This window comes from Bos javanicus, chromosome 19 (assembly GCF_032452875.1).
Source record: "Bos javanicus breed banteng chromosome 19, ARS-OSU_banteng_1.0, whole genome shotgun sequence".
Taxonomy (NCBI): Eukaryota; Metazoa; Chordata; class Mammalia; order Artiodactyla; family Bovidae; genus Bos; species Bos javanicus.
Genome location: NC_083886.1, coordinates 32,635,728 through 32,650,433, shown reverse-complemented (window position 1 = coordinate 32,650,433; position 14,706 = coordinate 32,635,728). Strand labels below are relative to the sequence as shown.

Genomic DNA, 14,706 nt, shown 5'->3' with positions numbered 1-14,706 from the left:
AGTTGGACACGACGGAAGCGACTTGGTGGCAGCAGCAGCATTATAGTGCTCTTTTAATTTGCAGCATTTTTCTTCTTTTTCACAGTAAACATGCGTCTCACGTTTCAAGGCTATGAGCATTCCTTCTTCAGTTAACTGCTCACTTCTTCATGTCCTCAGCCTGGTTTTCTCTTATGGGGCTCCATATTATCTTATTGATTTTAAAAAGCTCTTTAGTTATCTTAACTACACTGATGCTATTGTTATCTTATGTCAGATATTTCCTTACTTTTGACCTTCCCCCTTTAATATCTCTAATGTTGATTTTTGTCTTCCAGGAATTTTACATTTTTAATATGGTCAAAGCCATCCATCTTTTTCTTTATGTTTTATGCCTCTAGTTTAATGCTTAGAAAGCCTTCCCTATCCCCAAAGGGTAGAAATATTCAACTGTATTTTCATCTAAGATCCTTCATTTGTTAATTCTCTTTATTTAGAGTAAATTTTAAATTCTGTTTTGGGGACCAAAAAGTTAAGTAGAGCCAGTAGCTTTGACTCATTTCTTCCTCCAATATCATTTTGAAATAACTCAAATATATCTACACACACACGCACACACACACCAGAGAAATTCTATGTCACTCATGGAAATTAGGGAAAGATCCCACTTGCTATCTTGGCAGAAAATGGAAGCAGTCACTACATAGGAAAACTCAACCTTAAGAGTAGAGACTTCATCTCGGACCTCTTTTTGCCCAAAATAAGACCTGGGTATGTAGAAGACGTTCAACAAGCGTTGATTATGATAAGGAATATATACAATGGAAATGGAAAACTGAGATGGAAAGAACTGGGAGGCTTATGCAGTAAGTTCCGATGGCAACCGCGTCAGATTTTAATGAAGCAACACGACATGACTAAGAAGCCCAGGATCAGTCTTGGCGTGGTCACTTACTGAGTGATCCAAGACAAGTTACTCAACTTCTCTAGTAACTCAGTTTCTTCCTCTGGAAAATGAAGGCAAGAACCTTGTCTCTGCTGGTCACCATTATACCTGCAGTTCCTACTTCGCAAGATTGTTATGAAGATCAAACACATTAATGCACACATGTGAAATGTTTGCTACATTGAAACTAAGGAAGTGGTCATTATTACTACATATATTAATGCTAATAAATTTTGTTCTTACAGGAAAAAAAAATGATACCAGTGATTTCTGAATCAGGGAAGAACTGGCCAGGAAAAAGTTACAATGTGTGGTAACCTCTTGAAGGAAATTAAATGGAGACTAATACCATCTCTGATAGATCACCTCCCCCACCATCTCAGCCACCAAATCCTGACTAATCAGACCTCTCTACCTGAGAATTGAACAAACAGAAAAAAATCAGTAATTAAATATAATAGTAAAGATGATGATAAAGATGATGACTACAATGATGATCGCAAGATACAATGAAAATAATAAATCATATAGTCTTAGTTGTTTAGTCATGTCCAACTTGTTGTGACCCCATGGAGTTCTCCAGGCATACTGGAGTGGGTAGCCATTCCCTACCCAGGGGATCTTCCTGACCCAGGGATCAAACCCAGGTCTCCTGCATTGCAGGTGGATTCCTTACCAGCTGAGTCACCAGGGAAGCCCAAGAATACTGGAGTGGATAGCCTACCCCTTCTGCAGGGGATCTTCCCAACCCAGGAATAGAACTGGGATCCCCTGCATTGCAGGCAGATTCTTTCAACATACATCATCTTATTTAATCCTTAAAAGAACTTTAGGATGAGGGGTTTATTACACCCCTTGAATAAATCAAAGCTCACAGGGTTTCTGTGAAGAGTCATTCATGCATCACCACTGAGATGCCAGGTTTTTCTAGTTCAAATGCTTGTGCTGTTATTACAGGTTATTACCTCCATAAAACAGGGAGGCTAATCTGAGAATTCAGAGAACTGTCCTCCAGTGAAAAAGTTAATCAGGAAGTAAGGGAAATATATTTTTAAAGTCTAATTTGTATTCCTGGTGAGAACAGAGAGAACACTGCTTTAATATGACAGGAGCAGGCTGCCATGAAAAAGAGCCATTTTAAACAAGGAAGGAAGAGTTCTCGCATAAGAAACACATGACTTCTAAACTAATGAAACTCAATAGAGGAAGGAAATAACAGATTTGCCACTGCCCGAAGCCAGACTTCGGAGTCCATTCCAGGATGGGCTGGAAGAAATCTCCCAAAATTCAGAGGAAAGAAGGAGGTAATTCCATGAAAAGAAGGGAAAAGGCAGAGATGCAGAATCTTCCTCAGAACATTGAAAAATATATATGTAATAGCATTTCCAGAGCAGATGATGAAGAAGAAAATAGCATGGAAATTCTTGAAAAGATATTTTGCACAGCTGCAGAAAGGCCCAAATCAAGCTTGAAATCATTCATCAAGTGCCAGAAACCACTACTGCGGCGGGTAGAGGTGGGGGCCCCAGAAGTAACTGGGTAAAATTTCTAAATTTCAAAGCTAGATACATGTTGTATGCTATATCTGAAAGTTGCTAGGAGAGTAGATCAGAGAAGGCAATGGCACCCCACTCCAGTACTCTTGCCTGGAAAATCCCATGAACGGAGGAGCCTGGTAGGCTGCAGTCCATGGGGTTGCTGAGGGTCGGACACAACTGAGCGACTTCACTTTGACTTTTCACTTTCATGCATTGGAGAAGGAAATGGCAACCCACTCCAGTATTCTTGCCTGGAGAATGCCAGGGACGGGGGAGCCTGGTGGGCTGCCGTCTCTGGGGTCGCACAGAGTTGGACACGACTGAAGCGACTTAGCAGCAGCAGCAGCGGCAGCAAGAGAGTAGATCTTAAAAGTTCTAATCATAGGAAATAAATGTAATTTGTGTGGCATGGATGTTAACTAGACCATATTAACTAATGATCACTGTGGTGATCATTTTGCTGTATGTACAAACATCACATCATTACATTGTACTCCTGAAACTAATATAATATTATATGTTAATTACACTTCAATGGAAACAACCACCAAGGCCAAGGGGTGGCGGCGGGGCGGGGGGGCGGGTTGGGTGAGTGCTGAAGTGGGAGTCTAGGGTTAGTAGATATAAGATTTTATATATGGAATGGATAAACAACAGGTCCTACAGTATTTCACAAGGAACTATAGTCAGTATCCTATGATAAACCATAATGGAAAATAATGTAAAAAAGAATGTGTATATAGTATATGTATAAGTGAATCACTTTGCTGTACACAGCAGGAACTTACACATTGTAAACCCAGTATACATCAACAAGCAAATTAAAATAAAACCACCACCACAATATAAATACAAAGATAGATATAAATGTATATAAGTACTGTTCAGAGAAAAGAAGTTTCTCTCTGAAGAAACGCTGATTCCCTCAAGCTTCCTTTTTGCAACAGTGTAATAAAATTTTGAGCAATATTTACAGAGCTCAATGGAAACAGGTTGTAACTAAAGTGGGACTCAAAAACTGCATCTGGTCTAACATTCACAAACAAGGGTGAAAAATAAGATGTTTTTAAACATGCAATGAACTTAAAAGGTTTATCAGCCACCCATTCTCTAAAAAAATTATTTTTCCCAAGAGAAATAAAAATCAAAATAAAGAACAAGAGAGAAGATTTTCCATAGGATCTTGGAGCAGGGAAGGATTCCTTAAACATGATACCAAAAATTCTCACCTTAAAGGAAATCTTTATAAATTGTATTACTTAACAATAAAAGACTTTGGTTTATGAGATAATATCATTAAGAGAATAAAAAAGCAGTCCTTAGAGTGGGAGAAGTTACTTGCAAAAACTATATAATAGTCAAAGACTCAACTCCATAATACGTAAAGAGTTCTGCAATACAACAGGAAAAAGGCAAGAAACTTAAAGGAAAAATGGGCAGGGGACCTGAACGGTCACCTTACCACAGATAGGAATCCAAATGGCCAAGATAATATGAAAAGTTGCTGAACCTATTGGTCATCCAATCTATGCCAGGCAATTTTACAGGGAATACCAAAACACATCCACAGCATGGCTAAAACTGAAAAAGACGGGCAAAACCAAGTGTTGATGGGGACATAGCTCAGCCGAAGCTCATGTATTCTGATGGGAGGGGTATGCGGACAAGCCCCTCAGAAAGCTGTTTTTACGTCATTGGCTACGACTTAACGGTAGGCAAACACCACGACCCAACAATTTCACATGTTCAACAAAAATGTAAGGAGACTTCCCTGGTGGTTCAGTGTTTAAGACTCTGTGCTTCTACTGCAAGGGGCATGGGTTCAATCCCTGGTTGGGGAATTAAGATTCCACATGATGCAAAACTCAGCCAAAAAAAAAAAAAATTGGTAATGTCTTTACCAAAATGGATGTGCCAGGATGTTTGTATCAGCAACATTTCCAATCGTCAAAAATTGGAAACAACTGAAGTGTCCATCAACAGTAGAGTGGATAAATAAAAAGTGAGACAGATGTCCTTTAAATTTCTGTCTGCTCTGGTCTTGTGCACTTTCTTCCTCACATGGCCATGCCCCTTGAAAGGAGATGCCTAGAGTCAGTCTTCATTTTTTCATCACCCCCACCTTTTTCTTTTTTTTTTTGGCCATGCAGCACATGACCTGTGGGGTCTCATTCCCCGACCACGGCAGTGAAAGCCGGGAATCATAACCACTAGGCCAACCAGGGAATGGCCTCTTCATTGCCTTCCAATTCCTTGGTCCACATCCACCTGGCTTTACCACTGCACCATGATGCTCTCACCTTTTCTACCGACCAACCACCTCCTTATTATTAAATCAAACAGTACTCTTCCTTACCTTACAGAAACAGCAGCACTAGACAGGATTGAAGATTCCCTCTTTCTCCCACCTTGGAGCCTGGAATACTTCCTTCTTCCGGTCTTCTTCCTGGTTTCCTAGTCCCGCCCCTTCCTCCCCTCTACCAATAGCAAACCATGTTGGTGGTCCTCGGCATCCCCTTTTCTTATCACTCCACAGGTTGTGTAGGCCACAGCCATCCTCATGATTTCAGTGATCTTCCAAATGCTGGTATCTGCCACCTCTAAATCTATGTGCAAAGGACTCTGAGCTCCAGACCTCTCTAGTGAATGCTTTTGACTTGAGCGTCCTACAGGTGACAGGCACTCAGATTCACGATTTTTCATATTAAGGTTACTCACTCTGGCCTTTTGCCTCTGTGAATGGAATTAACATACACTGGACATTCATCTGGGCTTCCCAGGTGGTGCTAGTGATAAATAACCCACCTGCCAATGCAGGAGACATAAGAAATGCAGATTCCATCCTGGGTGGGGAAGATTCCCTGGAAGAGGGCCTGGCAATCCACGCCAGTATTATTGCCTGGAGAACTCCAGAACAGAGGAGCCTGGTGGGTTACAGTCCATGGAGCCACAAAGAGTCAGACATGACTGAAGCAACTTAGCATGCATGCACGGACATCCACCTCTCTCTCCTTTGCCATTCCCATCCCATGATCAAATCCCATACTTTCCATTCTATTAACATGTTTCAAAACTACCTTAGTCTCTATTCCTACAGCTGTTTTTCTTAGTCAAGTCACCATCTACTTGGCTGGTTTATTAAAGAATCTTAAGTTATTACTTTCACTCCAACCCTTACCGTTACCCCATCGTTTCTTCTGTACTGAATTCAGTATGTTGCATTCCCCTTGAAGTTCTTACATCTGTAGACTAAGGAGGGCACCAGTGATTTATCAAACTAATTCACGATTTACTGCGTGTATTTTAATAGCATATATGTAACTGTAGGCTCACTAATGTCCTCATTTGATTAGTGTGGGTGAGATGTACAGTGTGTGAGATCAGAAGCACTGCAGATAAGTAAAGTGTGATTGCTGGTTCTGCCAGGTTGCAGATGTGTAACCTTAAGTGATTAATTCAGCCTTTGCAGACTCAGTTTCTTCATCTGTAAACTGGGGGTGATCGTAATACTACTGTTTCATGGTACCACTGCGGGGATTTGACAAAATAACAGCACAATGCCTGGTACATTGCACAGTCAAGAAAAAAACTTTCATCTCTCTCTAAAATAAACATTTTATTTAAAAATATACATATATTTTTTTTAAAAAGAACACATGCCAACTTTGGTATTTAGCCATTGCTTCTTTTCTCTTCCTGGTCACCCACATTTCTTCCTAGTTATGTATAGTTGAGTGAAGGAGCCAACGTGAAAGCTCCACCACACGGGGTCCCTGCAGAGAACATATGCTGGCTCTTTGGATTTCTTTGCAAAGTGCCTCTTTGTGTTTCCAGGAGGCAGGATTTCAAGCACCCAGCTGTGCACTGCCCTCTTTCCTCACTGCAGGCACGTTGGAGAGAACTCTGGGGAGCAGCGTGGGTTCCCTTCCTTTGGAAAACGTTACAGCAGCCTCCAGGATTGCCATCATTCTATGACCTTCTCCCAAAAACCCTCTGGAACTGTTAAAGCACACACAAGGAGCTCACAAGGCTGAAGGTGATTGAAGTAAGCGCAAGAGACCACCATGAGTTTGTCTTAACCCATAGAATTCTAGAAACTTAGATTCCACCAACTCCTACCATCAGAAGGGAACTTCTTCATGTTACCAAACCCAATGAGTCTACAGCAATTTCCCTGGGAGGTAATAGAGAAATTTTTCTCGGATCTCTTCCGGTCTTAAAGTCATTTCCTAATGCATAGTCTCACCCTAGCCAGGGCTCCCCTGAAAACGTGGATTCCAGAATCAAACCCAGCTCCTCACCACGCTGAGCAGCTCTCTAGCTTATAGGACTGTCTTGTTGTATGTGTAGTAATATCATCTAATGCTAGTTGAGTTTCCGCATCTCAATTGCCCCGCTGGCTTCTACTGGATTTGTAAGAAAACTGAAGACTCCAGACTCTCACTCTGAGTTTGCTTACAGCTGACAGCAAACTTGGTGCATCTGTGGGCCACAGCCAAGCCCTGAAGGTGGAGGGCAAACTGCCCTCACAATCCTGCAGCTTTTTTTCCCTAAAAGACAGAGGCTCTCCATGGACACCCTACCTTGTAGGTGTCCCTTTTGTCCAGAGAGCTTGTTCTGAAGATCAAGATGAAGGCATGGGACAAAATAATAATAATAAGTTTCCTTTGTCCTTCTCTGATTTTCCAAATGTTTCTGTATCTGGCAATGAAGATAAACCCTAAGAGCTCAAACAGATGTTTTAAGTGGTAGAAAGACATCTAAGTCATATGTTGCTGCTGTTTGATCACAGAAGAAAAAAATGCAGCATGAGTGTAGGTTTTAGCTAAAAAGCCCCTCTCCTTTGGGAAAATGAAAACCACCCCCCACCCCCTGCCTTGTCATCATAGGTAAAGGGATTCTGGTTGGAAGACTTGGAAATTACCAGGCTTCTTGCAACCTCCCAGTCCCTCAAGATCGGAATCACCTGTGCAGAGTCTACATGGTACTGGACATCTGGGACAGGGGATGTGCTCTGCACAGGTGAGACATCAAGTTATTATCTCCAGGATGAGTAAATCTGATGCAGGAGTTTTTGGCCAAACCAGCATTGGTTTCTAGAAGAGGTAATAGAAACCTCTTCAACAGGTCTTTAGAAAAGACTGTCTTGAACGCTTGGGGTAGGTTTTTGATCCGCCCCACCTCCTTTTTTTCAGATTGGAAATAAATGTTTCTGGACGGCAAAGGCCACCTGTTCACAGATGTTGGTTGTTCAACTGAAGACCCTCCTGCTTTCCTTATCTGTCGGGGCGATCACTTCATGGAGAGAATGGTTTCTCATCCCAAACTTTTCGATTTCCTTTTCGTAATGTAATGTCTCAGCTGAACTGAGAGGCTGTGGCCTGACCTTCCTTCCCTTCCTCCCTCTTTCCTTCCTTCCTTCTTTCCTTTCCCTCTTCCTCTCCCTTTCCTTATAGTAGAATGTGTGCCATCTCAGTAACAGTGTTAGAAGCAGGGCTTCTACTGAGCACAGGCTTAATGAAGTATTTGCGCAAAGGAACTTCCTGAATCCATTGGATAAGGGTGAACCCACAGGACTGCACCAGAGTTGGGAGCAGCTGCAAATGTCTGCAGGTCAGCTTAACCACAGGGTGCTCCTGGGGGTCTTGAGAGGACCACATGTGGTTAGTTTCAGGCTCTAAAAGCCTGAAGAAACTTGACCGTGGCCATCTTCTTAAGCCTCTGTACATCTTTTAGTCATGCCCAATTTGTCACCAGAATAGAAGACACAATTAAGAGTTTAAAAGAACTTAAAAAAAAAAAATCTCCCTTATAGGAAACATAAATTAACACAGATGATCAGGGAGCAACCAGCTTCATCAACCTTTTCCCAATTATCCTCAGTTTTATCTTTCAAATCTCACATCAGATCTACAGAAAGAGAGCGTGAATATGGTGGGTGGGGGTTGTGGGTGGAGGTTGAAAGCAATGATCCAGGAGTCTGCTCTGGGTTGCGTGCTGGTTTGTAGCAGCAAATATCTTTCGTTAACTGTGAGGCATATATGTCAGTGCCAGATAATAGCCTAAAAATATCCCAATGAAAATGCATAGCCTTACAAAGACAGAGGCCTCCTAGCCAAGTCTAGCCCTTCAGACAGAAATACCCAAAGGAAAAAAAAATAATTGACACTCAGACCAGAGTCTCAGAGATTGCTGTGAGGTTGTTCTCCAGAGGAAGGGGGATAAAAATAACATTAAAAAATTCACACAACTTGGCACATGAGAAATGGACTGACCAGTGAGCTTTGTCAAGATCCCCCCAAAATGTCAATGTCTGAGGAACACACAAAGGTGAGGAATGTGTCAGGAAGATTTTCTTCCCCATAGCTTCATCATCAAAGAAGAGATGGCAATTTTCCCCTCAGAATCTTTGGTTTTGATGACAGACATCAAAGCAAAGTGGAAAATGTACCGTGTGGCTCTTTTAAAGCACAAGGCAGATGAAGGAATGTAAAACGACTGTCGTCTTCCACCGCTGCTCTCTGTGAGAGGAGGCAGTACCTTTCCAGTGACCAAAGGTGAACGCTCCCTGTCTCTTCACATCACAGTCACTCTCGAGACGGGCTTGTTCATCGTGAGCAGGTGGCTGTGCGTCACTGGCTTGGAGCCATGAGTCATACATAGAAGCAACTTGTAGTCTGGGTGACGAATCGGGAACTCGCAGTGAGAAAGGCCAAGATCATTTCACAGCAGATGGAGGCTTAAAGGCTTTTGGTATAGAACTCTGTTGCACTGCCTTGAAGATACACACACATACACACATGTGTATGTATATGTACATATGGATGTGTATATATGGATACACATATCCACACACACCTATAGACACACATACATATACATATGTATATATCTATACACACATGCATATGTGTGTGTGTATATATATATATATACACATATATAATATATATATATTCTCCTCCTGCCCTCCCCACCCCCTCAGTAAGATGCGGCAGCTTTCAGAGTAGCAATCACCAAAAACACTCTGTGTTCACACATGTTAACAGGTTAACAATGGAATGACTTCTAAATCTTTTTTTTTTTTCAAAAAGAGAACCTCTAAAATCACAACATGTTTGGTTATTTTCTCCATAAGTGCACAGTGAACATTTTTTTTTTTTACAAAAGAAGAAAACAGTGCCTTAGTGATTTAAATAAAAAATAAAAACAGCGAGAGCTACCTTCTACAGCATGCAACACTATGAATCCGTGCATTAGAACCACAGTGAGCCTTAGAGACTATCCTGCAATTTAAGTTTTCAACTCCCAGCAAAAGCAGGGGAAGTGGTGAGGAATGCACAGTAGACCATCGTCTTTTTTCCCTTCCGTCCTTTTCGACGTGCGATTGTGTTTTCTTTCAGAAACCCAGACCTAAAATACTCTTTCCTTGGAACTATACTATATATATAGTATAGTTACTATATATACAACGTAACGATTTCCGGTTTTCCCCAGAGCAACCCAAATCAGTGATCTCGAACCAAATGAGGGTAGGGAGAGCTTCACGACTGATGGACGGAATCATTGGTTTCTTTCCTTTGATTTCTTTCTTTTGACTTCCTTTTACAGCAAGTTATTATGCAGATGGAGAATCGGTTACCCGGGAGAACCGTGACTTTCAGCTTTTTAACGTATGGTTTTATTAGCAGTAGGACAGCTGATAAATGGATGAAATCCTCTTCTCCAAACGTTGGGGCAGAGAAAGGGAGATCTTCAAAAGAAGGGAGAGAACGGATGGAAAATTTGAAAGAAAAGTAGAGTGGGAGAAAGATAATGGAGGTGAACCCCTCCTTCCAATAAGAAAATAAAAAGAGAAGCCGAATGTCCATAAATAATCACCCTGTTATATGAATAGTAACCCACTGTGTTTATTCCCATCATACATGAAATGATGTTCTTTAGTGCTGTCTGCATTATTCCTGATAACAGTTACTTGAGACCAGAGAGATACTCTGATTTGCTTACGTGGTCGTCTCTAGTCTTTGACACTAAAGGAGGTTGTGCTGGAGAATGGCAGGAGGTTTTGTCTCTCTTCTTGCTTTAGGGTTCTCTCCTGTTTCACAATGCTTAACACCATGGCGGGGATTCCCAGGTGGCTCAGTGGTAAAGAATCCACCTGCCAATACAGGAGACCGAAATTTGATCCCTGGGTTGGGAAGATCCCCCGAAGGAGGACATGGCAACCCACTCCAGTATTCTTGCCTGGGAAACCCCACGGACAGAGGAGCCTGGCGGGCTACAGCCCAGGGGGTAGCAAAGAGTCGGACTCCACTGAGCAACTGAGCATACACATCACCATGGAGACAGTGACAGTGATCCGGCCACTGGTTAAGAAAGGGAAATTTCAGGTGTGCTTCTTTGGGCCAAAGGTAGGTTGGTTGTTATCTGTGACCACATGGAGTCCTGGGTACAGGGTTGGGGTCACTCTAGCGGGGGCAGCTTTGTGGCCAAGGGATACTGAATTCACTTCACTTCCCTGGGAATGGATTGGTCCTGTCCCTCTGTTCTGCCTTAAGAACCTGACACTGGGCCTGACCTCTGTTTTGAAAGGCAAGTGATGGAGACATGAGAAGCAGCCTTCAGGGGTACGACTTCCATCTACTTTGAAGGACTGGCTTCTGTGTGTTCCCCAGAGAGCTTACAACTTCTTTCCATGGTAAGAGTAACAAATTCATGAGAAAATCTTACAAAGTGAGATTATGCCCCAACAGTGCCTGAAAAAAATACAAGCTAGAAAAAAAGATTAGTGTTTGAAAGGCATTGGAAGCAAAAAAAATTTTTTTTGTATTCTTGATCTGAAAAAACATAATTTTGAAACCATTGCTGAAATCAATAATAGTCACTGAACGTTGGCAAATATTACACTATCCATCTATTAAAAAAAAGACTCCTGTTTGTTCTTGCTGGTTGTAACTGAAGTCTCCATGCTTGTTTTTCATTCTCTCCAGCTCCTCCTCCCCTTCTTCCTCCTCCTTCTTCTTCCTCTCCTCCTCCTCTTCCAGCTCCTCCTTCTTTGGGAGAATGTAAATATTTGTGGTCATGTGCTTTCCCCGATGGGATTCCTCTTGGCCTTCCTTAGCACTTCATCAGGTGTTTACCACTGCTGTAAGTGGAGGTCCATGGGGGAATTCAGATTGAGATCCGTGACATCCAGGAAATCAATGTTGAAGATGCTGGGGCCCCCGGTAGACAGGGAGCTGAAGCTTGGGGTGGAGCTGGGCGGTGTGAGGTCCAGCCACTCCATGCTTTCCCAAGGAGATTCTGTGAAGCTTAAGGGCAGTCCACTGCTGTCCACAGAGGAAGGTGAGAACTGGGTCTGCATGGGGGACAGGGGGCCCGGCAGGATCTCGTGTGCGTTGAAGAGGTCTTCTGCAGCCTTCCCTGAGAATCCATCCATCATCCCGTCGAAAGGAGGCTCCTCACTCCCGATTTTCAGAAGGGTGGTGTCACTCACCTTCCCCAAGGGGCTCTGAGAATTTAATAAGACTTCCAGGTGCTCGTCGCTCTCAGCACCGAAGTGATCAAAGGAGAGCTGGCCTCCTGCGGATGCTGGTTCAAAGGCTGCTGAGGACTTGGGGAGGGCACCAGTGGGGCTTCGAGAAGACCCAGGTATCTTTGGGACTCTGTGAAGACATGAATGATCTTCTCTGGCGTCAGCGGGCATTTCTGTTGGTAAAACACAACGGGAATTGTTCAATCACTTCCGATCGATTGTGATCATTCAAAGATTGATCACTCAAAGATTGATTCATTCACTTGAATGAATCTTTGGAATGAATGAATGACTTACAGAAGGAGATGGCCATGCTTCTTGGGTCACGGCTCTTCACCTGGTCTCACCCCTAAACCACTCTGTATATTGCAAGTTCTTCCCTTGGGTCTCTCCCCAAACCCTCTCTTGCTGGAAATTCCACTCTGCGATTATCAGACGCTCAAAGCAGGTGCTTTTACCTGCTCCTTCACTGACACCTGGCTGCCCCTGAAGACACTGCACCCTCACTATACCCTCACTGGGGGCTCTTTGCTGCCCAGCCAGAAGATGAGTCATCAGGTCCTTTCCTGCCACCACTGTCTGATCGTTACTCCTCCTCCTTATTGTAACTCCTCAGTGGTTTTGAAGGTCATCCTGCTCTCAAAGTCCACCCCCCACCCCCCCCGTCTCCTGGTCCTTCCTCCTCATCCACAAAAAACTACTCCCTGTTCACTGCCTTTCTTCCACTTCAACTCTTGTCATTCTCCGTGACTTCAGTATCCCAGAAGTGACTTGTTGTCCAGGGGGCCTCTCTGTTCCCTGATACCCCATCCCCCCCAGTGCAAGTGATGCTGCCATTGCCACTCTGCTGGACACACCCTGGACCTTGTGGCCCCAAACACTGCATCCTCTGAAAGTCCCGTTTCAATCACCCTTTCCAACTCCCTGTCCATCGCCTCCCACTCCTCAAGTTCACTTCATAAGGACCCTCTGATAACAAATTCTCAGCCATTTTGAGTCACCCCAGTCTACTGACTCCACGATTTTCTCACCATCCATCAGCTTCTTCTGATTTTTATTTATTTTGGCCAATACATGCGGCATGCGGGATCTTAGTTCCCTGAACCAGAGATCGAACCTGCCTTCCCTGCAGTGGAAGCATGGCATCACAAGCACTGGACCACCAGGCAATTTCCTCGCTTTTACTCCTTTCCTCGTGCAGTCTGTACTCTTGATCCACCACTCTAATTACTCTCACATGTATCCTCAATCCCCCTGCCCTTTCCTTCCATCACCGTATTCCCTGGGCAAAACCCCACACCTGGATGAATCTAACCGTCTGTTTTCTCCGAGTCCTTCCAGGATTGGTTGGACTTTTAAGAAAAAAATTGCACAATGAAGTTGCCCAGTTCATTTTTAAATTCATGATGTTAAGTCGGCACTTAATACTGCCTAGTAGGGGGCTTCCCAGGTGGCGCTAGTGGTAAAGAACCTGCTAGTGGTGAAGAACGGCCATCTCCATTGTAAGATGTGAAAGACACAAGAGACGTAACAGACGCAGGTTGAATCCCTAGGTTGGGAAGGTCCGCTGGAGGAGCCCGGCAGGCTACAGTCCATAGGGTTGCAGAGTCAGACACGACTGAAGCGACTTAGCACGCATGCATTCAGGCACAGAGAGAGGGTGATCCTGCTGTTGTTTCTTTCTTTCTTTTTTTTTTAAATTTTATTTTATTTTTAAACTTTACCAAGTTTTGCCAAATATCAAAATGAATCCACCACAAGTATACATGTGTTCCCCATCCTGAACCCTCCTCCCTCCTCCCTCCCCATACCATCCCTCTGGGTCATCCCAGTGCACTAGCCCCAAGCATCCAGTATCGTGCATCGAACCTGGACTGGCATCTCATTTCATACATGATATTTTACATGTTTCACTGCCATTCTCCCATATCTTCCCACCCTCTCCCTCTCCCACAGAGTCCATAAGACTGTTCTATACATCATTTCTTGTGATCGATTCATCACTGTTCTTCTTTCCTGGAATTTCCCAGGCTCCACTCCCACACCCTGTTTGCAGACCTTGCCACATACTTCATTAAAAACATAAGGGTATCTTCACTGCTGTATTTAAACTGGATAATCAACAAGGACCTACTGTATAGCACAGGGAACTCTGATCAGTGTTATCATGTGGCAGCCAGGATGGGAGGGGAGTTTGAGGGAGAATGGATACGTGTATATCCATGGCTGAGTCCCTTTGCTGTTCACCTGAAACTTTCACAATGTTGTTAATCGGCTATACCCCAATACAAAATAAAAAGTTTAAATACAAAATATAATGGTGTCTGATAGGAACCTGCTCATCTTTCCATCATGAAACTTAACAACAATACAGACATCTATGCCCATGTTTTTCTTCTTCACTTTTGTTACAGGGGAGGAACTGCCTATTTCCTTGCATGATGCCCATCTCTCTTGCCAGACAGCAAACCCCCTAAAGGTGGTGGTTTGCCTGATTCAGCGATGGACCTAGTCCGATGCCTGGCCACTTTCTCTCTGAAATTTTCAATGCTGTCACTTAAGCGCTCAGCACTGAAGAATTGATGTTTTCGAACTATGGTGTTGGAGAAGACTCTTGAGAGTCCCCTGAACAGCAAGGAGAGCAAACCAATCCTAAAGGAAATCAACCCTGAATCCTCATTGGAAGGACTGATGCCGAAGCTCTAGTA

At 43.4% G+C, this 14,706-nt stretch overlaps 1 protein-coding gene across 4 annotated transcripts in view; it reads right to left on the bottom strand.

Moving 5' to 3' along the window:
* Positions 1–6,060: 6,060 nt before the first annotated feature.
* MYOCD (myocardin) overlaps positions 6,061–14,706 on the bottom strand; it is a 93,124-nt gene continuing 84,478 nt past the window's right edge. For 3 of the 4 annotated variants that reach the window (XM_061391116.1, XM_061391114.1, XM_061391117.1), the window contains one exon: positions 6,061–12,171. In XM_061391116.1, the coding sequence (XP_061247100.1) occupies positions 11,600–12,171 (572 nt within the window). In that variant the 3' untranslated portion in view covers positions 6,061–11,599. The remainder of the gene's footprint in view (positions 12,172–14,706) is intronic. The other variant, XM_061391115.1, reaches the window with a different exon arrangement.